The 26,374-nt window shown below is 37.7% G+C and overlaps 4 protein-coding genes across 8 annotated transcripts; 3 read left to right on the forward strand and 1 right to left on the reverse strand.

The window, feature by feature from the left end:
* Positions 1-7,747: 7,747 nt before the first annotated feature.
* On the reverse strand, positions 7,748-8,727 carry LOC121778491 (ethylene-responsive transcription factor ERF025-like). Its single transcript, XM_042175853.1, has one exon. The coding sequence runs from the start codon at positions 8,570-8,572 to the stop codon at positions 8,018-8,020; it is 555 nt and encodes a 184-aa protein (XP_042031787.1). The 5' UTR covers positions 8,573-8,727; the 3' UTR covers positions 7,748-8,017.
* Positions 8,728-9,860: 1,133 nt separating this feature from the next.
* On the forward strand, positions 9,861-12,299 carry LOC121778168 (traB domain-containing protein-like). The gene is made up of 7 exons (XM_042175467.1): positions 9,861-10,326; positions 10,588-10,703; positions 11,094-11,182; positions 11,266-11,340; positions 11,449-11,544; positions 11,656-11,751; positions 11,844-12,299. Exons 1-7 carry the CDS (start codon positions 9,941-9,943, stop codon positions 12,096-12,098), a joined length of 1,113 nt encoding a protein of 370 aa, XP_042031401.1. The 5' UTR covers positions 9,861-9,940; the 3' UTR covers positions 12,099-12,299.
* A 913-nt stretch (positions 12,300-13,212) lies between these two features.
* On the forward strand, positions 13,213-16,048 carry LOC121779289 (two-component response regulator ORR24-like). Its single transcript, XM_042176596.1, has 9 exons — positions 13,213-13,348; positions 13,500-13,652; positions 13,736-14,086; positions 14,161-14,237; positions 14,715-15,314; positions 15,393-15,488; positions 15,618-15,701; positions 15,809-15,874; positions 15,965-16,048. The coding sequence occupies exons 1-9, from the start codon at positions 13,213-13,215 to the stop codon at positions 16,046-16,048; spliced, it is 1,647 nt and encodes a 548-aa protein (XP_042032530.1).
* A 1,183-nt stretch (positions 16,049-17,231) lies between these two features.
* LOC121779634 (serine/arginine-rich splicing factor RS40-like) lies at positions 17,232-21,251 on the forward strand. Of its 5 annotated transcripts, none has more exons than XM_042176984.1 (6): positions 17,232-17,314; positions 17,987-18,104; positions 19,592-19,704; positions 19,817-20,052; positions 20,175-20,870; positions 20,987-21,251. In XM_042176984.1, the coding sequence occupies exons 2-6, from the start codon at positions 17,999-18,001 to the stop codon at positions 21,003-21,005; spliced, it is 1,170 nt and encodes a 389-aa protein (XP_042032918.1). In that variant the 5' UTR covers positions 17,232-17,314; positions 17,987-17,998; the 3' UTR covers positions 21,006-21,251. The 5 variants fall into 5 exon arrangements, with proteins under 5 accessions (XP_042032918.1, XP_042032922.1, XP_042032920.1 ...); XM_042176988.1 differs by having other exon boundaries at positions 17,282-17,314; positions 17,987-19,510; XM_042176986.1 differs by having other exon boundaries at positions 17,282-17,314; positions 17,987-19,388.
* The last annotated feature ends 5,123 nt before the right edge of the window (positions 21,252-26,374 follow it).

A 26,374-nucleotide genomic window follows, 5' to 3' on the forward strand; every position in this document is an offset into this window, starting at 1 on the left:
ACGTCTTGTCGGTGAACTGAGTCCCGTTATCCGAGATGAGGATGTGGGGTATGCCAAATCGGCACACTATGTTCTTCCAGACGAAATCCAATGCCTTCGAGCTCGTTATCGTAGCTAATGGTTCAGCTTCCACCCACTTCGTAAAGTAGTCCACGGCAACGATTAGGAATTTCATTTGCCGAGGAGCTTGAGGAAGTGGTCCCACTATGTCTATGCCCCATTGCATGAAAGGCCAAGGGCTCTGCATAGTGGATAGATCGGTCTGCGGCATCCTTGGGATATTTGCATGGATTTGGCACTTCGGGCAGGTCTTGACGAGCTGCACTGCTTCTCGTACCAAGGTTGGCCAATAATATCCCCATCTTAGAACTTTTTTAGCTAAAGTTCTAGCTCCGATGTGGCTGCCGCACGATCCTTCATGAACTTCTCTGAGGATGTAGTCCGTCTCTTCTGGTCCTACGCACCGCAATAACGGCTGGAGGTAAGACTTTCTAAAGAGGACTCCTTCATGAAGTTCGTACCGAAGTGCTCGGCACGTGATCTTCCGAGCTTCTCTCTTATCCTCGGGCAATTGTCCTTGATCCAGATACTGCAAGATTGGCGTCATCCAGTTCGGCGAGCTGGATACTGAACGTACCTCGGCTTCATCAATGCTTCGATGCATTAATTCTTCCGCCTTTGAGCTCGGATCTGAGGCCAACTTACTTAAGGTATCTGCTCGGCTATTTTCCGCTCTGGGAATGCGGATTATCCGAAAATAGGAGAAACTTCGGCTGATGCTTTGCGCTTTGTCCAAATACTTCTTCATTCTCTCGTCACGAGCTTCACTTGTACCCAACATGTGATTTACTATGACTTGTGAATCACAATGGACTTTGAGAGATTTGACGAGCAGACTTTGCGCTAACTGGAGTCCGGCCAGGAGGGCTTCGTACTCGGCTTCATTATTAGTAGTGGGGAATAGGAACCGAAGTGAGTAGGTTACCTCGTGTCCGTCGGGAGCGACAAGTAAAATACCAGCTCCACTTCCCATCTTGTTTGAAGCTCCATCTATGAATCCGCTCCAGCAGTCCGGCGGCTCTTCTTCGGATTCCAAGGGCTGTGCTAGTTCGGCATTGGCAGAATTTTTCTGTTCGGCAATGACAGGGATTGCTTGATCGAACTTGGCCTCTGCAAGAAAATCTGCCAAGGCTTGTCCCTTGATGGCTTTTCGAGGTAGGTACTCGATTGAGTGTTCTCCCAGCTCTATGGCCCATTTGGCGATTCTGCCTGATGCTTCTGGCTTGGTCAAAACTTGCCGAAGAGGCAGATCGGTTAAGACGCATACCTTGTGAGCATAGAAGTACGGCCGCAGTCTCCTTGCTGCATTTACTAACGCCAGAGCAATTCTCTCCAGAGGTTGATACCTTGTTTCTGGACCTCTTAATGCTCGGCTTGTAAAGTAGATGGGAAACTGCTTTAGGCCTTCTTCTCGTACAAGCACCGCGCTAATGGTTTGATCGGATGCCGCTAAGTATAAGAAAATTACTTCGGCTTCGGTTGGAGCAGAGAGAATAGGAAGCTCGGCTAGATAACTTTTGAGCTCGTCAAAGGCCTTTTTCTGCTCGGCTCCCCACTCGAACTTTGGTGCCTTTTTCAACACCTTGAAGAACGGCAGTTGCTTTTCGGCTGCTTGGGAAAGGAATCGATTCAGTGCGGCTAGACATCCGGTTAGCCTTTGCACGTCATGTATGGACTTCGGCATTGCCATGTTCTGAACGACTTGAACTTTTGAGGGGTTTGCCTTGAGTCCGTCCTTTGAAACCAAACAACCCAGAAACTTTCCCGAATCTACCAAAAAGGTACATTTTTGGGGGTTGAGTTTGAGGTTGGCTTTTCGGAGCACGTTGAGAGTGGATTTGAGGTTGTCTTCGTACTCCGAAGTGCTTTTGCTTTTGACAACTATGTCGTCGACATACACTTCAACCTGTTTTCCGATTAGGTGCCGAAAAAGCTTGTCTACCATCCTTTGATAAGTGGCTCCGGCATTCTTTAAACCGAATGGCATCTTTTTATAAGCGAAAATGCCGAAATCGGTAATGAAAGCTGTTTTCGGAGCGTCACTCTCATCCATCAACACTTGGTGATATCCTTTGTATAAATCAAGAAAACAGAAAATTTCGAAGCCGATCAAAGCTTCTACTTTTTTATCTATATTCGGAAGGGGATAGCAATCTTTAGGACAGTGCTTGTTTAGATCGGTAAAATCTATGCACATCCGCCATCCTCCTCCTTTTTTCTTGATCATCACAGGATTGGCCACCCAAGAAGGATATTTCACCTCGAATAGTACATCCGCTTTTAGTAATTGGCGGACTTCGTCATGGATGACTTGGCTTCTTTCTGCCGCAAAGAGTCTTTGCTTCTGTTTTACTGGCCGGATTGAAGGATCAATATTTAACCGATGAGTGATTACCTCGGGGGGCACTCCGGTCATGTCCAACGGAGACCATGCAAAGACATCTTTGTACTCCTTGAGGAGCTGAATGGTCTTTTCCCGGAGTAGAGGCGTTCCTGCGAAGCCGATCTTGACCGCTCTGGATGGATCATCTCCGTATAACTGAACGGTCATTGAGTTCGGCTCTGAAGTGACTTCGGTCATCTCGCTTGCCTCTAACTCCGGTTGCTGTGATTGCTATGCTTGATGGTGCCGAACTGATTGCTCGGCACTTTTAAGCGCAATCTGCAGACATTCTTTTGCTCTCTTTTGATCACCTCGGATGACCGCTATCCCACCTTTAGTGGGGATCTTGATGGTGAGGTGATAAGTAGAGCAAACGGCCCGAACTGTGTTGAGCCAGTCTCTCCCCAGGATGATGTTGTACGGGGACCGAGCTTTCACCACAAAGAACTCGATCATCGTATTGGAGCTTGTAGGTGCTTTTCCCACCGTGATCGGAAGGCTGATAATACCTTCAGGGCGGGTGTCCTCCTGGGCGAAACTTTTCAGAGGAAGTGGAGCCGGACTGAGCCGAGCTGGATCCACTTCCATTTTATCGAAACATTCTTTAAAAAGAATGCTGACTGACGCTCCTGTATCCACAAATACTCTGTGGACCAGTTTGTTTGCCACTCCGGCTTGAATGACAATAGCGTCTTGGTGAGGAGAGATGGCTGGGACGGGATCGGCATCTGAAAATGTAATCACTTCGTCTTTCTTCAGCCTTTTATGTGTTGGCTCCTCTTGATTGGAACCTCTGCGTTCTGCTTTTAGGGACGACTTAGTCTTCCCGGCAGGGAGAGCATCAATAGTCTGGATTACTCCATCATATTGCGGCTCGTCGTCGTCTTTGGGATCCTCATGCCTTTTCGGATCCTGAGGATTGCAGTTCGCACCTCTCTGCCTTTTGTTCTTTTTCGGCTGCTTGCTTTGGTATTTTTTTAACGTTCCTGTTTTCACAAGAACATCAATACCTGCAGCCAAATCTCGGCACTCCTCGGTATCGTGTCCGTGGGTTTGATGGAAGGAGCAATATTGATCCTGAGGTCGCCGCGCGGCCGATTTCGTCATCCGCCTTGGTTTTTCGAACATATCGGAATGTAGTTCGAAAATTTCCGCTCTTGACTTGTTTAAGGGTACGAACTGAGCGGGCGGCTTCTCAGGATTGAGACGTGGTCCCAATCTGCCTTGTACCGGTGCCCTTTGAATTCTTTCAAAAGGAGTTCGGCGAGGATGTCTCTGATCGCTATGATCGGGCTTCTTTTCGTCTCCTCGGGATGAGCTGTCTAAAGACCGTTTTAGACGGTCTGCCTCATCCGCACGGGAAAACTGGTCCGCAATGTCCCACATTTCTTGAGCTGTTTACGGACTGCATTCCACGAGCTTTCTGTAGAGAGCTCCGGGCAGGATTCCATTTTGGAATGCCGAGATGACAAGCAGATCGTTGAGATCGTCTACTTGCAGGCATTCCTTGTGGAATCTTGTCATAAAGTCGCTGATTCTTTCGTCGCGACCTTGACGAATGGAAAGCAGCTGAGCCGAAGTGATTCGGACTTCCGCTTTCTGAAAGAACCTCCTGTGGAAAGCATCCATTAGATCTCGGTAGGATCTAATGCTGCCTTGAGGAAGGCTGTCGAACCACCTTCTGGCGTTCCCGATGAGCAGCTCGGGGAACAGCTTGCACATGTGGACCTCGTTGAGACCCTGGTTCGCCATGTTATATTGATAGCGTCCCAAGAAATCATGAGGATCCACGAGTCCGTCATAGGTTATCGACGGAGTTCGGTAGTTCCGTGGCAAAGGAGTTCGGGTGATATCGTCCGAGAACGGAGTCTTTAATGCTCCGTACATGGCGAACCCGACATCTCTTCGGTACGGAGGAGATGGAGTTCTCCTGTGGTTCCGGTACCGAGGAGGAACAGGAACATGTCGGGGTTGAGGATTCTTTCTCCTGGAAGACACGTCACTACTGCGGTAGTGACTTTCATGCCTAGATGAGGAGGGAGAATCCGTCGTTGTCTTCTCCGGCTGTTGGCTCTTCTGCAGGAAGGTTAAGAACTCCTCCTGCTTCTCGGCCAAGAACAGCTTGACAGCTTCATTTAAATCGGGCTGCTGGGAAGACTCGGTGCGATGACTCCTGGAGTGGCTTGTTCCTCCTTCGTGAGAACCGGAGGTAGATGTCTCCCGAGGCCGTTTTTCAGACCTGCGAGCTGGACTAGCTTCCTCACGGTGATCACGAACGGTATTACGGGTGGTATGTGATCTGGTATGCATTTTTTTTTTGGGGTGGAAAAAGGGTCAAAAATTCGCTTTATCACAAATTTGGTTCTCTGTTTCCCACAGACGGCGCCAGTGATGGATCGGCGAATTTTTGATGGTGATGAATGCAGGAAGATGCAGATCACGACACAGAGATTTTACGTGGTTCGATTTACTGAGGTAAATCTACGTCCACGGGAAGAAATGAGGGCAGAGTTGTATTGCTTGATCTGTTTTCTACAGCTTACAAATACAGACTTGCTATTTGATATTTTATCTCTAGAGAGCGAGAGAGAGAGTCTAACCCTATCTATCTGATCTAGGTTCTATTTATACATTAAACCAAGATCGTGGCATGCAGCCATTTACTAGGTAGTGGATGTCGTGGAGATCGTGGCGATCTTGCATGGGTCCACTATCCTGCATGAGTTAATGACTGCTTGACACCACTAAATAGATCGTGGGTGTAGTGGAGGTGGAAATCCTGCATGAGTCCACTATCTCCTAGTTCGGTCGAATACTGAGACCGAACTGCTGAATTATTACCGAGCAGCTTTTGCCGATCTGAGAGTAGAGCTTGATGCCGACCTGAGAGCAGAGTTTGATTGGTTGGCTTTTACCGAGCTGTAGGCTGGGGCCGAACTCTTTGGTTGTGCCGAACTGAACTCTTTAGTCATGCCGGACTGATACTCTTTAGTCATGCCGAACTGATACTCTTTCTTGGGCTTTAGGCTGATGGGCTTTACTGCTGTTGGGCTTGTTTAGTACGTACTCCATCATTTACATTTTCGATGTGTGAATATCTCAACGTGTTTTTACATATAAGCCTTTCGTTTTTTGTTTGACAAGATTTATCAGTCTTGTTACCTCCAATTGCATGTTTACCATTTCAAATTTTGTGGGACTAGGTATAATTGACAACTCATGTGTGAATATTACATTTCTAGCGTACTCGTTATATAAAGAGACACCAACTAGTACTATAATGAGTTTTGACTCTAAAAAGATAGCATAAATGTGGCTACTAAATATTTAGATTACTTATTTTTAGTTTATATTTTCTAACTCATATGTAAATGTCATTAATATTAATGCACTCTACTAAGCTTCATTATTTTTGGTCAAAGCTTATTCTTTAACACAATGTGTGCGTCACACATCCATAATTTACCATGTTAATTTTATGATCTCTCAAAATTTAGACCCAGTTGCAAAATATTCCTTCTGTCCTCCATTAATTGTCATCGGTTGACTTGACATGAATTTTAAAAAATATAGTTGGATGTAAGTCTTACTTTTATATATTAATTGTATAATAAAATGTGAGTGAAATGAATTAATGGAATGTTAGGTCCATTACCAAAAGTAGTAAAAGGTAAGAGTGTCAATTAATTGGGAATAAACGAAAAAAAATCATGCCAATTAACGAGGGAAGGGAAGGAGGGAAATGTTAAGAAAAGAGAGAAGATTCATCACAATTAAATCTCCACAAATTGGGAGCCAATCACCCAAATCAATCACCGTGTGAATATTTATCCTAAAATAGGTTTATTGACTTACCATGTATATTGTATTCCTACACCCTATTTAAAGAGAACATTATACGGTAAATAAATCATCCCATTCAACACAATACATTGCTTTCTCTCCCAAAATGTTTCCTGTACTGTTGAACAGGAATAACCCAATAAGCTTATTGGGGTGCAACTTAATCTGTAAAATAATTAGGTTACAGATCGAACATAGACAACACTATAACTTGGTAGATGATCATTCGTCTGAAAAGAAAAAAAATCAAATTTTAAAACAAATTTGTCTTTTGTAGAATGGACCCAGTGAGCCGCCCGCGGGTTAACGGTTAATAACTGCCAAATCTTCTATAGAAACGCGTGAAACACGTGCTGATCAATGGGATACTTGAAGGGCCCCCAATAAAAGAGTGACATAATAATTTCCTTCTTGAGAAAGTTCTTTCTGACTTCTTTTTGTTTTTTATGTTTTACTCTCAATTTTCTTTTTTCTCGCATTGGATTTTGCCAGCAAAGGTAGGCCTATCACTGAGGATCGAGATGTGCGAGGGAGGAAGAAGCATATTTCCAATAATTCTTAACCCAAACCCAGCATAGTTGGTTTGTAAAATTATAAACCAAACACTTATTAATAATAAAATTTAATAAATTGAGTAATTGCATTTTATGGCTTTGGAAAAAAGGAGAAAATTGTTGTCGAATAGAAAGCACACACGCTTTAAAGAGTTTAATTAGAGTGGAACAAGTATGATTTTGCTGCTTTTTGTCGTGTAGCAGCCTTTGGAACACATATCTCATTATTTTCTAGATGACTGATTTGGGAACTTTTCCCAAAAACATTTCACTATTTATGTCTTATTTATATATAAATAAGATCATTTTCAGCTTTTAAATTGTAAAGATATGCTCATAATGGTTTCGTTGAATGAATTTGCAACACTCATGATTTCTACATGCTTCACAACCAATTCATCATTATGTACTATATTGCAGTTTAATACTATTTCCGTTCATTAAAGTAAGGTCACATTTTATGGACCTGACTTTTAATTAAAAAAAAATTAAGTAATTGTGATTTCATTTGTGGAGTATAAAGATAAATGGAGAAAGATCCTACCATATATCGTTAAATGATGAAGAGTAAATTATTCTTAATTGGTTTCTAAAATGCTCCACTAAGATAAACTAAAAAATAAAGAGTAGTCGCGAGTAGATTATAAAAGATTTTTATTACTCTAATGTTTTGATACATGCTTTTATATATATCACTGTTAATTTTGTTTAAGTTCATGTTAGACTATTGTTTATTTTGGTTTATACATTTATTTGATTCTAATAACTCAAAGAATATTATTGGCATATCATTAATAAATATAATATAATTAATCGACGTTGATTTTTATACAAATTAGAAAATTAATAATATCAATTAATTAACTAAGTTACATACAGTGAAAGCTATAATACAATCATAATGATATACTTATATTGCCCAAAACAGCATTATGTAGCACTTCTTCAAACAGATTCCAACAGTAATACATAATTTTCCTTAATATTCACTCAAATTTAACATTTCCTCAGCTCTTATTCATAAAAGCAGGCCGCTACCAAAGCCACAGTTTAATGCGGCTGTGTGAGGAAAATTTCAGAGACGGCGGCGGCGGAAAATTCAGAGCTGGCGGCTGCCCAACCGCCCCGCTCCCGGATCCACACATATATAATATAATATAATATAACACCAGAGGAGTCAGGGGTAGCTCCAGAGATTGTCATTTCTGGAGTAATCCTCTGCCCACCCTTCGTCCTCTGCGGTGGCCTTTCCCCGCGGAGGACTGACAAGCATGCCCTGGGCCATGTCGTCGAGCAGCTTCGGCATGCCAAATAGCGCTTCCTCGTCCACAAACTCATTGTTGCTCGACGACGCTGCCCAGGGCTGGGCGGCCCCGGCCGCCAGGCCGGGGCCGTCGTTCCGCGGGGCGATGGCGGAGGCGGCTGCGGAAGCAGCCGCCCGTATGTCCTCGTCCGAGAAGGAGGCCGGCATCGGGTACGTGGGGGCGAGGCCGGGGAAGTTGACCGCGGCCTCCGGGCCTCGGAGGGTGAGGGCCGCCACGTCGTAGGCGGCCGCCGCCATCTCGGGGGTGGCGTAGGTCCCGAGCCAAATGCGTGCGGTCTGGCGCGGCTTCCGGATCTCCGACACCCATTTCCCGCTCCGGCACCGGATGCCGCGGTAGCTGGGGTGGCGGCCGGATCTTGGGGAGGCGGCGGCGGGCGGCGGCGGGATGGAGGCGTCTTCAGCAGCCATGCATTCGAAATTTGGGGGAAATATTGAAAAAGGGAAGGTTTGGATTTGGTAGCTAGGCTTTGTAATTCGGAAACATGGGATAAACGTGTAGAAGGGGATCTATATATATATATATGCATATGATGGAATTGAAAGAGAAAGAAAAGGCGCGGGAAAATCGTGGGGCCATAAATTGTCTGACAGCTTCTGGTAGAATCTATTGTACTAGTTTAAGGTTAGCTGTATTATAAGATTGGCTCACTCTGACTTACTGACTCACTCACTGCTCTCAATCTAACGCGCAAATACACGGATGGGACAGACACTTGACACTCTCACTTTCCTCCTTTTAATTTCCAGCTCATAAACATTTAAATATCATTAGGATTTTTCTTGTCTTGTTTGATTATTCGATAGTCTAATGTTCTAGTGCCCAAGTGTAATTTTTGTTTTTTTGGATTATTGGAATTATTTGCTGCTGTATCTGGGTGTTATTTAGATTGGTGGGATCCATTATTCTTCTATCTCTAAATATCTAGAGAATAGAATAGTAGGAGTATTACTATGGCATACCTACCAATTCCAACTGTTGTATTTCTGAATTATTCGGTTATTGAATATAATTGGATCGTGTCGGTATCCAAATTAACTACTCCAGTTCATTTTAAATTTTAGTAGTAATTCTTTCTTGTTACTGGTATCAAAATTTGCTTCTAAATACATAAAAACGCGCGAGATCATGGAGATGAATGAGCTAAGTGTTGAAGCATAAAAAAAAACTCAAAAATCACCAAGAAGAGAAGATATTTGGTAGAATGCCAAGTACAAAAAAAAGTACTATAAACAACTGTGTAAGCATAATGATATAGCAAGGCCGAACATAACTAACATCAACTTTATCTCTGTTTTACTGCAAAAGGGATCTTTGTACTTTGACATATTTCCAAAATAATACGATGTTACATAGATTCTAATAGTACAAGATTGCAAACGTCAAAAATGATAAGCCAGCGGCTACTTATTAATTCAAGCGGGAAGTATATCATAAAAATTTGATTGGTGCTCCTTCAACGTCACTATTTTAGATTTAGACTTGTGACTCAAACTTAGTAATCTTTGGACTTTGTTGATGAATTACAATGCATACACATTCCTTAACATACCTTTCTATGTGACTCAAACTTTGACGTAAGAAATATTTTATCACTAAGCTACGATATCAATGATGGAAACTATAAACAAAATAAAATGACGACAATAATAACAAAATAAAAATCTGATCTTTTTTCATATTGATTAAAGAAAAAAAAGGAAAGAAGAGATTTTGGACTTGAGGTTCACACTCTTGCACTTATCTTTCAAACAAAATATCAAACAGTTTCTGTGTCCATGGAATTCTTGAGCATGAATGCTTCACCATCTCCATTCCCAATCCTCGCTCCAATCTCCACCGTTCAACTATCATGCCGCGCGGCCTCCGTCATCCCTTCCCCACCTCCCACCTTCAACTTCAAGAAGGAGATTCTCGAAATTTCCACCGCCGCAATCGCCGAATCCCACCCACAGCTACTCGATTTGGCCAAAAATGGCACCTTGGTCCTCGTCACGAAACCCCAATACGGCGCCGTTCCGCCCTGGCGAAGCGAGTTTGTCGAGCCCGACGCAATTTGGATAATTGGGACTACCCACGTTTCCCAGGAATCAGCATCTGATGTTGAAAGGGTTATTCGAGCCGTTAGCCCTCAAAACGTCGTCGTTGAGCTCTGCAGAAGCAGGCAAGTTTTGGGGGTTCAATTCTGTTATTGATTTTATTCAATTAAGCTTTGTTGAAGTAGGAAACTGTTTTCCCCCCAATTATATTCGTTTTTAATGCCTCAATGGCTGTTATTGATCTGGTTGAATCAAGATATGTTGTGGATTGTGGGATGTTGTTATGCTCATCTACCTAAATTTGGGGGAAAGTCTCAGCTCTTTAAGAACCATGCTTGATTTTCCAAACTATGGCTTACTTCAGCTGTTGCAGAGCTGTGTTTCAGAGCTGGGATCATGTATGTTCCAGATAATGGTGATCAGAATCAGCAGCTACGATCGAGCATGTTCTCTCTCACCGGGACTGGATTCTTTGGCGCCATTGGCCGGAGCATCAACTTAGGTTCGTATGCATGACTTCGTATTTTGAAAATTGAGTGACTGTTTTCTGATAGAGATTGTCCCTTCTTATGTTTTAATTGTCAAGAAATATAGTTTGATTTTATCGTGTTGTTTCAGTCGGGAGCCTGTCAGTAGTTTATTATAAATAGGGCTTATCTTTCTACAATTTAATTGTCAAGAGATATAGTTTGAGTTCATCGTGTTGTTCAGTTAAGAGTCTGTCAGTAGCTTCTTGTAAATGGCATTTATGTTCCTACGTTTTAATTGTCGAGAAATATAGTTTGAGTGTTTGTTCAATCATTATACTGTCCCGTTCCTTTTCTTTTCTGCGATCTCTGCCTACTTTCCAGTTCAGCACCATCATCTTCTCTATTGTTTTCCTACATGGCAGGTGGGCAAACTGCTTTAGCACTACGGTTGCTCTTGGCTACGTTCTCTTCCAAATTATCTTCAGATATTAATCGTCCCTTTGGTAATGAGGTAAAAAAATTCCTAGGTTTATAAATCATATTGTGAATGTAATTTGATTGAGCAAGTTTGCATTGTGGATTTCGAATTTCCAGTTTCGTGCTGCAAGAAAGGTTGCTGAAGAAATTGGGGCTCAGTTAGTCTTGGGGGATCGTCCTATCGAGATAACTGTGAGAACTCCTTTTTTGCCATTCTTTTTGTTGGAAATATTTGATTTCTTTCCATTCTGATTCTGTTGGTTGAAGGAAATCTGAATTGTTATCGTCATCCTTTTTCAGCTTGAAAGGGCATGGAATTCTCTGAAATGGAAGGAAAAACTAAGTCTCGTCTCCACTATTCTTCGTGGAATGACATCATCCGTTAAGCCGGTGGAGGTTTGTCAATCGAATCTTTACTTTCGTTTCAATATCAAAGCCATTGGCGACAGCAGCTTTCAGATGTCGGTTAAAATGAATCCTTATTGTAGATGTCGGTTACCCTTTCAGGAAGCTACCGGTGGTGACAGCAGCTTTCAGCTGTACGAGCAGCTGAGTTTATCATACCCGTCGCTGCTGCCTCCTCTCATACACGAGCGAGATACAGTAAGTAGTTCAAACGTAACCATTTCTTCAGTGATCAAATGCTCTGCTTCCAACTATATTGACAAACGCAAACGAAACGCGCATGAATCCAGTTTCTGGCGTGGTCCCTGAAAAGAAGCAAAGCCGTGAATAAGAGTGTGAACGTGGTTGGAGTGATCGGTAAGGGGCACATGAATGGAGTCATATACTCACTGGTGTCGGACACAGGGAACTTGCGCTTCAGGGACCTCGCTGGGAAGAAAGAGCGCGGTGGGTGGGCTGCTTCCGTTGCACGAGACTTGGTTCGAGACACGGTAATTGGTGGTGTGCTATGGCTAATATATGAGCACTTCAAGCCAGTTTTTTAGAACCATGATGTTCATATCCTTTATCTAAGTTTGGCTTCATAATAAAGGCCAGCATATATAAGTTTGTGGTTTTTATTTGTCAAGATCTATCAACAATGTTATTTTTATTTATATTGATGATAAGAAAGAATTTAAAGTTAGTAAAAAATTCCTTGTTATTATGAGTAGTATAGTAGCACAATTGGAGATATTTGAATATGATATTCATAATATAGAAATTGGTTCTTTTTATTAATTTTAATTGGTTCTTTTTTATGGTTAAATAAATTAAATAGAATCTTTTAATTGGTTCTTCTTGGATTGGCTTTACGTTCTTACATGTATTTAGTGATGAGATTGTTACATACTAAAACATCATTAATTATAACTTTCCATAGGCAAAACTAATTCATTTATACAAAGGCATAATTAATTGCCTCTAAAATTATGGATATCCAATTGTAAAAATGAAAATATGATAATTTACAGGGAGTGCTATTTTGTTGCAAAATCATAATCAAATTTCGTTGATACACATACTATTATCTCTATTATTATATATACTACTCACATCATGAAATGTCCAATTAAATTAGTAATTGTGAGGAAAACTTGAAAAGGAGGTGTTTGTAATATTTAAACACTTCATAATATATGTAATGGAAAAATCTGAAGAAAGACACATTATAATTAAATACAATAAAGTTTTATTAATTCTCAAAATCTTCTCAGAAAAAGAAGGCCTACAAATGAACCCTGCATTATTTGGTAAGTAGCTTTAAATGTGATTATTTGACACAGATATTCTAGATTAATCACATCATGAAAAATTTAAATCTCCCCAAAACGAATTAATCCCATTCTTAATTTCAAACTTATTCCAATTTGGCCATAATTAATTATTTAATCAAGCCAACCGTAGTATGGTTCACAAATGGCACTCAAATTGAGTTTTCACACACAAACTACAAAAAGAGAAAAAGTTGCAAAAGAAAACAAAAAGACAAGTTATATAAATTAGTGCTTCATATAGTCATTTTTATTGATTGCAATCATTACCTTTACCACATCTACAAAGTTGACTAACTGCATTCATCAGCAATTTGTCGAAAAGAAAGAAGAAGAAAAAAAAGTCATGGAAAGGGGAAGAAGTAATTTTCCACCAACCAACCATTCACCAATTGATGATACCATTAGTATTTTGGTTGTAGATGATGACATAACATGCCTTGCCATAGTTGCTGCTATACTCAAGAAGCTCAAATATGAAGGTAAGCCCAACCCTCTATATATATGTACATAAATCTCTAAATGACCTTTAAATCAAAAAGATATATATAAAAAAAGGGAGCATCTAAAAGGCTCTAAAGGGGAAACCCTAACTTTTCACAATCTTGAAATTTTTTCTTTTTTTTGCAACAGTTGTGACAGTGAAGCATCCAAATGATGCCTTATGCACGCTTCGAATCAAGGGGGGCGTGTTCGATTTGGTCATATCGGATGTGCACATGCCGGATATGAATGGATTCGAGCTGCAACGAGCTATAACACAAGAATTCAACCTGCCTGTAGTTTGTAAATTTCATAATATTGCTGAATTATTTATGCATGTGTATGTGACTAAATGGTTTTTTGTGTGTGTGTGTGTGTTTTCAAAGTGATGTCAGCAGATGACAAAGAGGAAGTAGCTTTGAAAGGTTTGGAGAGTGGTGCTGCATTTTTCATTATGAAGCCAATAACACCTGATGATTTGAAGGATTTGTGGCAATTTGCTGCCATGAAAAGGAAAGAAAAAGCTAATGCTTTTGAGGAGAGACAGAAATGTATTGATTCAGATGAATCAGTGAATGAAGATGATGATGGCAAGAGAAAATCACCTAAGAAAGAGAGGAGTGAGGACAAAAATGGGGAAAATTCTCAATCTTACTCACAGAAAAGACCTAAAATTGTTTGGACTAATTCTCTGCACAATCGGTTCTTGGAAGCTATTAGAAGTATTGGTCTTGAAAGTAAGTTTCATTATTTTAATTCAATGTTTTTTTGGTTTAATTTTTGCTATTAATGATGAAATGATCATGTGTAGGAGCTGTTCCAAAGAAAATTCTTGAAGTGATGAATGTTCCTGGGATGACTAGAGAAAATGTAGCAAGTCATTTGCAGGTTCTTGTTTTTTTTTTATGCCCAGATAACCATATTTGATGTATTAGATATATGTTTATAAATTAAGTAACCCCATATCATCATTGGGTTGTATGTTTGATTATGAGCTTCTCAAATCCAAAGGTTAATTAGTGAATCTCAAGATATCTTGTCAAGAATGGAGATGTTATAAGTGCTAATCCGGGCTTGGTACGGTCCGATTTATTTAGCATAATAGCGATGTTTTATCCGAAAATCAATTTGTGATAAAATCCGTGACTCACTAAGTATTTAAGTTGATGTCTTTATTATACCGTGCTTATTTATACGGGATGTAGGGTTTTGGTTGTTCCTATTCACGTATCGGATACGTTTCAATAAATGCGATCGTATCTAGCTCTCATAAAATCCAACAGTATGACTTTGCAACGGTGTATATTATACGAACGGTCCCTTTTTACCAATTTTATTAAATGTAATAACTTCTCGATTGCGCAGAAATACAGGATCTTCCTAAGGCGAGTATCGGACGCAAGCTACAAAATACAATACTCGTCTTCTTCGTCGTGGTCCTCACACAAGGGCTTAACTAGCAGGAATCTCTATCTAAACCCTGAATCACCAAGACTCTCAACCCTAATGCCCAACACATTGAGCAAACTGACCTATCAAAACCCTACTTCACAACTCACCATAACCACCCAATCAAGACTACTCCCCAATGTGGGAAGCTGGCAGAACCCAACCCCAAACCTTGTACCTTGTCAGGATCATGACTCTACCGCGCAGGGCTACTGTGGGACCCCCCGCACCACGATACTTAGCAACCCTTCCAATATAGCCCTAGAAGATCCATCCAATGCTTTCCAAAATCCTACTATTCATCACCTTCAAAGCAATAGTAGTGCTGCTGCAAATGATTTGGATCAACTGTGTAATGCTATTGCAGATTATGAGATGCCTTTTCTGCCTTTGGTAGCTCAAGAATCTGATCATATGCCAGTTTTTGATCTGTCTGAACTCGAATTGTTGTCGCCTCAACAAGGCTCTTTTGGCATAAATTTGCAGAGTCAATTCACCATTCAAAACCAACCACAGGTTCATTCTTTAGCCCATATCTATATATGAAATTTCAATTCCTTTTTTCTGTTAACTCTTGTTTCATTTTCACCGCAGAATAATGGAGGCGAAAGCTCGAACCTTTATGGAAAACAGCTTAACTGGGACAGCTTTGTAAATGTTCCAAATTTTTTGGATCAACCTCAGAACCAGGCAAGAATTACTATTGATTTTTCTCACTAATTAACATGCTTTTGAATTAAAGCCTATTTTTTGTTGGTGATTTAATATGAAATTATATATGTCATGATCCTTTTTTGTGAAAACTACAAATTAATATAGATTCAAAGCAACCAATTCAGTAACTCTCAAGAATTTACCACCTCTTCTCAGCTCAATGGAACAGCACTTCAACCAACTAATGAGGTATGCCAATTAGTATACTTTTTCAACATATGATACTCTTAATTATTTAATAATCTTTTTCTGTTTATTCACTTATCTAATTATTCTTCATTTGATGTAACTAGCAGGAAGGTTTTGCCAACTCTCTTGATTTTGGCACATATAAAATGAATGCTGTTTCTCCTGCTCATGAGGTATGTTTTTTTCTCCTTTTATCACTTCAATCTATTTTATTGTAAATACTTATGAATTTATATACATATAAATTTTATGTTTTGTTGCAGCAAAATGAGGATGACTTTCTGGAGTCTTTGCTTGCCTCATTTCAAGAGGATCACATCCTCAAAGGATCGATATCAACCTTGTAGAGAAGAGGCTGTTGTTGATGTTTACATGTTTTAGGAATAACAATTATGTAATTTGCATGCATTCTCAGTCACCATAATAATTAATAATGTTCTCTGTTTTTGTTAATAATGTTTTGGGGAGTTTATATATATGTTTGTTTTTAAACTAGTGAACGTAATGGAAATTTGACTTAGTTATATGTAATGCTTAATATTTTTATTTACTAACTAATGATTGTCACCTAATTCAGTTAAATGGTATGTATTATATGGACGTGTGTAATAATCTTTTACAACAAATTGCTAGTTATTCTTGGAGAATAGTCTGAACTTTAGTTTTTAGTGGTTTTTAGCCTCAATTTACAATACATATATAGTTTAGATTTATCTCTATTGTTCACTATATAGAATGAATTAAAATTCGATAAAAAAAACTTTGTTTGTTATTTTTACCTCAAGAATTATTAACAATATCAATTTATATGTTATTATTATAATAATTTTATGTTAAATGTCAAATCAACCTTTTTCAGCATTATACACCATGATCTTTAAATTTATGTTTATTAGTTAATAAAAAATTAAGCCAAAATTTTAACTAAACTATAAATCTAGTAGGAGCAGTATAATAAAGATGAGTAAAAATTGCATATATTGTTATCGCAAGCGTTAATGATCAAATAAATCAAGTCTTTTAATAATTTTTTCAAAAAGTTATCTCTAATCTTTAATAATTATATCAATTGTAGTCCAATTTTTTCAACTTTCCAATTTAATCAATCATTTTCAGATAATTCTGAAAAAAACTAATACTACTATATTTTTATACTTTTATTTTTAGAGAACTAAAATAGGCCACACCGTTGTGTCATGATTTCATTGTTGGAATGAAATTTTAATGATAAAAATTGATAGATAGAAAAAAGATCGAGATATAATTGTTAAGTTGCAAAAATGGGATAATGTTGACACTATTATTAAAAATTATAAATAAATGTATTAAATTTCAAGATTGGGGATAAATTTCATTAAAGAATTGGAACTACTAGTATTTTTTAAAAAATCAATCCCAACTTTAAAATTTAGGAAAATAAAAACAAGGCATTATATGCTGGGGACCTTTGGAGTTTGGATGATTTACCAAAATGACCAATAAGCCCCTGGTCCAAATATAAATATCTGAGTATAATCACTGTATTTAGCTGACGACTTCTTAGCTGAAAAGGTGCATTTTCTCTCTTCGAGAGCTCGCAATCGCAGCAATTAGGGTTTCGATTTTCTCCAGAGGTGCGGAATTTCGAGATTTAATTGTAAAGATTTATCTTTTACCCGGATCTGTGAGCCCTTTTAGCTGTCGGTTTTGCTCTCGCACGTTGTTTTATATAAGTATTTTCTGTCTTGGTATGGGATATTTGGGGAAAAATTGATACTGCATCACATGTTTTGTGAATGTTAGTAATGTTCAGCGATGTTTAATTTTTGGATAAGCAGCAAATTCTTTATGGTTTTTAAATTCAATATATTTGCGCTTGTTTCTTCTTCTGCTATTGAATTTAGGAGGTATTGCTCCTTGAAACGAAGAATGATTGTGGGTTTGGATTGTATTTGAATTGTGCATTTAGCTGATTTGATAAATTTAAGAAATTTAGCTCGTCTAGTATATATGCTTCTGTAGTTGTATCAAATCCAATACAAAAGTTGTGTTCTGAAATTTTAAAATTAGTACCTTTATTGGTGTGAACCTGAACATCATTAAGCCTCTAAGCCTTCATAATTTATTTCATCCAGATCTTTGATTATTTGAAGTAGTTGTAATAATACCTAAAGCTTTTCTCAAATGCAGCTTGGTACTGGTGATGTTCATTATTCATATGCAATAAAACATTGTGGTGAAGCTTGTAAATTTTAAAATTTGTCTCTTACTATTATGAAATTGTGGTCTTTCTTTGTGTATATCAGAATTGAAGAGCAATGAGACCAGTTTTTTGTGGAAATTTCGAGTATGATGCTCGGCAGTCTGATCTGGAGAGACTCTTCAGAAGATATGGGAAAGTCGACAGGGTTGATATGAAGTCTGGTAAGTCTGAGGTGTTTAGTTTTTACTTTTTGTTGCCAAAGTATTAGATTTTAGCCAATGAAATTCTTTTTTATAAACCTATTTCATTAATAACCCTTCATCTCTACACATTTAAGGTTCTCTGATGGTCATCCAAGGTTCTCTTAAAGCATAGTATAATTTTTGGCATGATCTTATTAGCTCTAGGCAGGTTTAAAATTAGAAGTCAATTTTCTTTTTGGCTTTGTGAAATCAGTGGAGGTGATCTATGTCTAAAAGTAGCTTCCTTTTCTGTTTAAATGTAATTAAAGTTGGTGTCTACTTATATGCTAATGCTATTAATCCACAAGGATAGTAGAATACTACTAGTCATTTGCACTGTGTTTTGGAGAAGCAAATGTATCCACAAGGGCTTGGGTTTGCTTTAACATATCACTTCCATGCGATTTCTTTTCCTCTGAGGAGTATAAATGCTGGAATGTTATGATATAAGAACTGCAGAGACTGACTAACGCCAGACAAAGAACTGATATGGTGAAAAATTGCCTCGTTTAGCAATTACGTTGATATTTTCATGACTAGTGACAGAGTGATGGTAGGGTAAGTTTCTTATATTTACAAGGTTTTGTACCTGTTTTTTGTAGTTACATAGTAGAGTATATCAGTTATGAGCTCATTTGTATAGTATACATATATATAGGTAAGTGTTCATATTCGTCAATAAAATATAGTAGAGATCAGTAATCATCTTTTGACAAGACAAATGGAGTGGAAGAAGGCTGTGGTTACTAGGCACTGGGAGGTCTCTGTGCTCATTGAAGTGACTTCAGTTCAATACCATGTGAACTTGCACGTGGGCGACAAAAGTGATGCTTTGTTGCCTTACAGGCTGTTGGGATGTTTTAAAATAAGCAAAATATATCTTTTCTAAGTCTGAGAACCTCCCCCCCCCCCAATATTCAACTGATTTTTTGGCGCAGGATCTCATTGCAATATCGATACATTTCCCAGCTGATGGAAGGGTTTCCTCTGCATTTCATTTCCTGACAGTGACAAGCATCCTCTTCTAATTTCCTAGGAGAGCTCTCTGATCATCCATGACATCACCATCACGCATTTTCATGTGTCATTCTTGACTTCATTCCTCATGACTTTAGCCCAACCTACATTTTTCCACGTTACACGCAGACCTCGAAGTTGAGGCAGCTGAATAAGTCAGAGAAGGCACACACTTTACCTTGTGCTGTAATGGAACATCCACCTTTGGATAGTTGTTCATTGACATTGCTCACTTCGTTGGCTAAGGTCTGTTACTGATTAAACTGGTCAATAGTTTGGGTACCTAGGGCAGGTCTTTTCGTAATGTTACCAGGCAACATGGAATGGGTTTGTCCATCTATGATGGATCATAAGATACGTCTGAAGAGGTTTCCCACAATTGGCTCCACTAAATAGTTTAAGGATTGGTGATATTAAGAGAAGGCTCTTGAACATTTTTTTGTTATCAGGTTTTGCTTTTGTCTACATGGAGGATGAAAGGGATGCTGAGGATGCAATTCGTTCACTTGACCGAATTGAATTTGGTAGGAAGGGTCGTCGACTTCGTGTTGAGTGGACCAAGGTAATATGCCCATTTCTGCTGAATCTCCTCTGGGAAGCTATTAGTATATGTTTTTTATTCTTCTATTCAATTATTAAATGCTTGCATTCCTAACACCACTTTTGTGCCCCAGCAAGAACGGAGTAGCAGGCGGCCAGAAAGCTCCAAAAAAACTTCATCTAACACAAGACCCTCAAAGACCCTCTTTGTCATAAACTTTGATCCGTATCATACAAGAACAAGAGATTTAGAAAGACATTTTGATCCTTACGGAAAAATTTTGAATATAAGGGTGAGGAGAAATTTTGCGTTTATTCAGTTTGAATCTCTGGAAGATGCATCAAAAGCTTTGGATGCTACTAACATGAGGTGAGTTTAGACTTAGACTAGATATATTATGTTCTTGAACTTTAGCATATCTCTCTACTGAGCTTTCTCTTGTAAAATAATGTTGAGGATGTGGTTAATTACTGTTTGTGTATGCTGTGCAGCAAATTGTTGGATCGTGTTATTACGGTTGAATTTGCTATCAAGGATGATGATGATAGGCGAAACGGAAATAGCCCTGACCGAGTTCGTGACAGATCACCTAGGAGAGGCTATGATAGGGCAAGATCTCAGAGTCCGTACAGGAGAGAGAGGGGCAGTCCTGATTATGGGCACAGTCGTGGCCGTAGCCCAAGCCCGTATCGCAGAGAGCGAGCAAGTCCTGACTATACTCGTGGGAGTAGCCAGAGCCCCAACAGGAAGGAAAGGGGGAGCCTCAATAGGAAGGTAAGGAGGAGCCCCATTAGGAAGGAAAGGGATAGCTCAGATAGGAAGGAAAGGGAGAGTCCTGATAGGAAGGTAAGGGGGAGCCCCGATAGGAAGGAAAGAGGGAGCCCCAATAGGAAGGAAAGGGAACATAGACGTGATCATGAGCGGAGTCCAAGTCCTGAGAAGGAGGAGGGAGAGACTACTGATCACAACAATGAACAAAGCTTAAGCCCTCAAAGAAAGAGGTCCAATGGTGATATAAGCAGTGGCCTGAATCCAGGAAAGAGTGAAAGTCCCGGGTATGATTGTGACCCCCGTGTAAGTCCTCAAGGAGAGAAAACTGAGAAGGCATCTATCCCTGATGACTTTGCTCGCGATAGATCTCCAGCTTACAGTGATGGAGAAAGCCCCCCGCCCGATAGATTTGGGAGGTAGGCTTTTTTCATTTTGTGTTTGTGTTTGTGTTTGTGTTTGTGTTTGTGTTTATAATTGAACTTCCGGGTATGCATATATATGTACTGATCCACTGCTTGTTACTGCAATGCAGCCAATCACCCGGGGCATGAGAAAAATATTGATTGCCTCCATCTGCAACTTTGATTGTTCCATAGAAGGTATGCGCTAGATACTGCAGCTCACCAGCCTTGCCAATGACATTTATTAGCTATATCTCTCTTTTGTGTGCACATTGCTTTGTTATATTCAACTTCTGCATCTGGACTTAACAGAATGTAACATTTTGCTTCTATTTTCTTCCACCAAGATTCTCAATGTTCCTATGATTTATGCTATGCGTGTGATTCATCGACTAATCTTGTTTAACCGTTTGATACTTAAATTGAGAAATGGTATGATACAAAAGTGAAGTTTAAAAAATGGCTTTTCTTATGTATCAAATATTCAATAAACTCTTAAAACAAGTCTTTTCCTATGTATCAAACACCCTTAGCTTTTTATAGTTAAATAAAACATAATATAGACCTAAATATTATCGTTTTATAGTTTCTTTGTACTTATTTTGATATTGTCTATAAAATATTTATATATGATAAGCAGCCTCTAAACCAGGATAGTAGTCTATAAACTGAGTAAAGCTCATGCTTGTTTCAATTCATTTTCACATATTTATACGTCTCTACATAATCATAATAATAATAATTCTAATCACTAACTTCATTGACATTTATCAATAGTTTAATTATTTCAAGTGATTAAAGGAACCTGAAATAGACTTATTAAAATCAAGTGAAGTGTCATCACTAAAAATGAAGATTCAAACCCAAATAGTAAAATAAATTGATATATTCCATGAAAATACAATGAAGACCTCAAATCCAAGTTTTTCCTACAATCGACGACATGCCTGGGGTTCGAGCACGAGCACGAGCAGCATCAAGTATAAACTCGCTCTTTCTACTTTGCTTTCTCGCATCTCATGGCCAGTCTTTTCTAACGTATGAAACGTGCAAAAATGGAAATTGTCTCTTGTTATGAAGTATGAGAAGATGACAACTCTAAAGTTTTGTTTTTAGCTATCTTTGTGGGGAAATGACAATACAAAGGTAACTATTAATTGTTCTTGCTGTATATCACTTTGGATTAGTGGATATGAACAAGAAGCTTTCATAGTCTAAGACTAAAGGCATTTCTTTAGATGATTCTAATTAATTCTCCTACATTAATTTAGCAAATCAATTTTATTTGCCCAAGCACATGCTACCTTGTTTTCTAGTTCTATATATCCTCCTTGATTTACGCTTCCTTTATTATTTCTTAATTGCTAAATTGCTTTGGAATTTCGGTGACACAATGGAAAGCATTGTTCGAGATCAGGACTCTTTAATTTGGCTTAAAATTTAAATAATAATGAAGATATAATATGGCTAGTACCAACAAATTTTGGAAAGCATATTAATTTGTTGGAAGATTTTCATGTGTGGCACATTGCACATGCATATTGTTTTGCTTTTTTATTTTTTACGAAACGCTCAAAATAAAAAAAAGATGCGACAATCTAAAAATACAGAAACAGCTCAGAATGTAACAAAAAATAGCAAAGTATTACAAAAACAATAATATTGAAACAAACAAGTAGTATATATCACGATGTTATCTGTCAATCTCCATCCGCCGAAAGTAATATTCTCAGTGCAACTTTAACTGAACAGATTTTTTAGTAATTATCTCAAAAGAATCTCTCATATGCATATTGTTTTGGTAACTAGATCAAGTATGTGTAAAGTTAATTATAGTTTGTTTCTTAAATTCAATTAATCCAAGATTATTGTGATCCAAAGACATATGTCGACCACCTTCACCGAATAAACTAACTACTACTACTATTACCTTCGTCCGTCATTAAATATCTCATATTTTAGAATGTCTATCATTAACTATCCCGTTTTACTTTTAATTAATTTTACTATTTTTTATAAATAACCATATACTACTATTTTACTATCTCATTCTATGCACATTTTGTTTTTAAAAATACTACTCCACTATTATTGTATAAAGGTATGTCTCATATTTTACAAGTAATTTTTTCAATTTATTTATCTTTATATTTCTTTAAATTCGTAGAAAGTTAAAGTAGGAGATTTTGATCCCGAATAGAGGAAGGGTTTTACACCACGTCAATATTGTGTAAATTAAATAAATAGAAGGCTCATACATTAAATGACGTACACATGAAATTAGTGATGAACTTTTACAATTATTCTACACGTTTAGATCTTTCTTTTTCCCCTAGGAGTGACATGTGTAGCGTGTGATTCTCGTTTTAAAATAAATGCAGCAGATTTTGTTTTTCTAAAGTTTGTTCATATCATTAAATTAGGAAAAGAATGAGTCGAAATCATTTGACCACAAGTCTACTAGTAGAATTATTAATAATGGGCGCAGTATTAAACGAAAGCGTTGAAGAAATTAATTAATCATCATTATCTCTTTGATTAAGATGATAATGAGATAAGATTAGTATACAAGATAGATTCTATTTTTCTTTATTTGTTTTAATTGTCGGTTATTTTGTCTTTGAACAAATTACCTTTATCCTTATGGTTAAAGCTAATATTTTATTTAAAAATAAAAAGAGAGATAATTTGAAGCCCCATATAATGTTTGCATTCAGTTTGATAATATTTAAATATACAATATTCTAATGTTTCATCTAATGTTTTACAGTAGATAAAATAGATGACATGTAAATTGATGTGTATAAAACAAATTGTACACAAGATTTCAATATGTTAAAATTAAATAGGTTAGCCACACAAACTAAAGCTAGAAATGTTCAACGAGCATAATGAGAAATGCCACATTTTCGATGTTTCCTAATAGTCTTAATTAGAGAGTTGGTTAGTTACTAGTTAATTTGTTTCTTGTTTGTTTGACGAATAATAATTAATTAGGAGATAATTTATAGGAAACTTAAAAAAGAAAAATGGAGTATCTTCTAGTAATCGAAGAAATTAGCGTTGGGTGATATGATTGTCAAGATGCAAGTCAGCCTGCGTTGTCTTCTTTTAAGATTTATTAATAATTTATAATGTTCTTTTTCGACACATACGATTCAAGAAGCTTTGACAAACGATGTCGTATTAGTATTTGAATCGCTTTCGCTTTTGGTGTTTTGTTGAAGATTGTTGATGGGTCATATTCTATTCATACAAGTGATTTAATTGTATAATCCCTATTAAAATAATTTCATGTACAGTCCTTAATATTCATGTATAACTACACTCTAGAGAGTAATACGCAAGAATGATTTTATGTTTTTTAGTGGAATTAATTTATTAGATGGGAATTAAATATCCAGTCTTAGAAACGAAATTGAAAATAAAAACAATATAATTAATGATTCTACACGCTTATACGACCAAAGCATTAAAACCTTAAATTGTGTACTTCGAAATTTGGCCAACAGTGTATGTTTGTGTATGGACCATAACATTTTTAGTGTGTCTGAGAGTGAACCATTATCGGCCATCCACTTGCGCTTACTTCATTGACTTGCATTAGGTTAGTAACACGAGGACTGAGTATAGAATCGTTCATTGAAGCATACATAATACGTAAAGAGCACTTCAAACATTGTTAGATTTGATACCAAATCTTATTAGGAATGGATATCATCACACATGAGTCCCATTGTTAATATCTGAACATGACCATTTATGTTTTATCATCATCGATGGCAAATTCGAAGTCGCCTTTAATAGTTGAAGTCGAGAGAAATTAAAATTAAAAAAAAATAGAATAATGTAGAGAGGGCTATTCCTTACATTATTTTCTCTTTTATTATATTTTCTCTCCACTTTTTAAAAAATGAGTGTAAAAAAGAGTGTTTCGCTTAGCAAGGGACGGAGAGAGTATTATTTTTCATAAACGAGAGTGTCTCGCGTAGCAAGGGACGGGGGGGGTACAATGTTAGATTTTAGCGGGCTATGTCGATGTGCGGTCTCATTTATTGAAGCCCTTCGTCGTTGTTAATATTTTGACAAGATCATTCATGCTTTGTAACCTTTGGTGGCACATTCGAGTTGAGCATGAGACATTTACTCAATACGATTTCAAAATATTTAAATTGGATTATTTTTATTTTTCATCTTCGATTAAACAACCAACTTATGACATCTCAATAGTGTGCAACTACGACTTCATACACTAATTCAGACGGCGTAGAATATTAGTACACAAGTTTCCATTTGGGGTTGACTTAATGTGTTTCCAATATTTCGATTAATGACTTTGAATTGGTTTCATTTTGTTTTAAGCCTAAATATGACACATCATTGAAAAAAGCAACCCATTTTGCTTAGTGAAGTAATAAATAAATACACAATATACTACTATACCATTTAAGGTGACTCCGATGATAATTTATATTTTTATACTAATATATTTACTTAATTTCATAACATTAATTATTCATAAATTAATATTCTATGGAAATTCTTGATGCTGAAAGATAATTATGTAACTCTATTGGTTGAACCTTATCTACAATTACGAGTACAAAACTAGATTAACTTAATTTAAATTAAAATATAATAAATTGATATTGAAGATTTGAAAAATACTAAAGAAATTAAAAGTGGCACATAAATTTAAAGGATCCCAAGTAGGAAAAATATTGTCACGTTAGTATCTCATGACAACATCGAAAACTTATCATAAAAACCTATTTCCCCTCGATTTCACTTTAATTTACGATAATATCATTATGAATTAATGATATTACTATAGGGGCACTATAGTGACACCATAGATATTAGAGTGACACCGTACCACAAATATAGGCCGTAAGATCTCTTATATAGACGCTTATGATTAAATTTCGTATATAGAGTGCAAATTATAGTTTACCTTATTCGAAATTGCAGGCGTGAGCATTTTAGTCATACCTGAAAATTTGAAGTTGAGTCAAATTTAGAATATTTCCCAAATTTAACGCAACTCTCTATCCCCAAAAAATAAAGTACTCCCTCTGTTCCTCTGTAGTTGAGTCGTATTCCTACTACAGAGGGACAAAGGGAGTAAGAGCATCCGCAGCGCTGCTCATCCGGACGGACGGCGTCCATGCCACCGGCGCAGCGGTGTGCTGCTCACCGCTGGCACGGCGCTGCTCGATGCATCAAGCATGTTCGTGCCGCTGAGCAGGCTGACGTGGCGCGTTTGATGCCAACGGCAAAGCCGTTGGCATATTCGATTTTTCTTTTTTTAAATTGAATTTAATTTAAAAAATCAATTTAAATAAAAAAATATTTTCCCACTCCCAATAAATAATATCCGTTTTCTCCCCACTTTTAATTTATTTATCAATTTTTTTCTCCAAAATTCACATTTCATCTATAAATACCCACTTCCACACCAAAATTTCACACCACACTACACAATTCTCATCTAAATTCTCTCATTTTCTCTTATCAAT

This window comes from Salvia splendens, chromosome 19 (genome assembly GCF_004379255.2).
Source record: "Salvia splendens isolate huo1 chromosome 19, SspV2, whole genome shotgun sequence".
Lineage (NCBI taxonomy): Eukaryota > Viridiplantae > Streptophyta > Magnoliopsida > Lamiales > Lamiaceae > Salvia > Salvia splendens.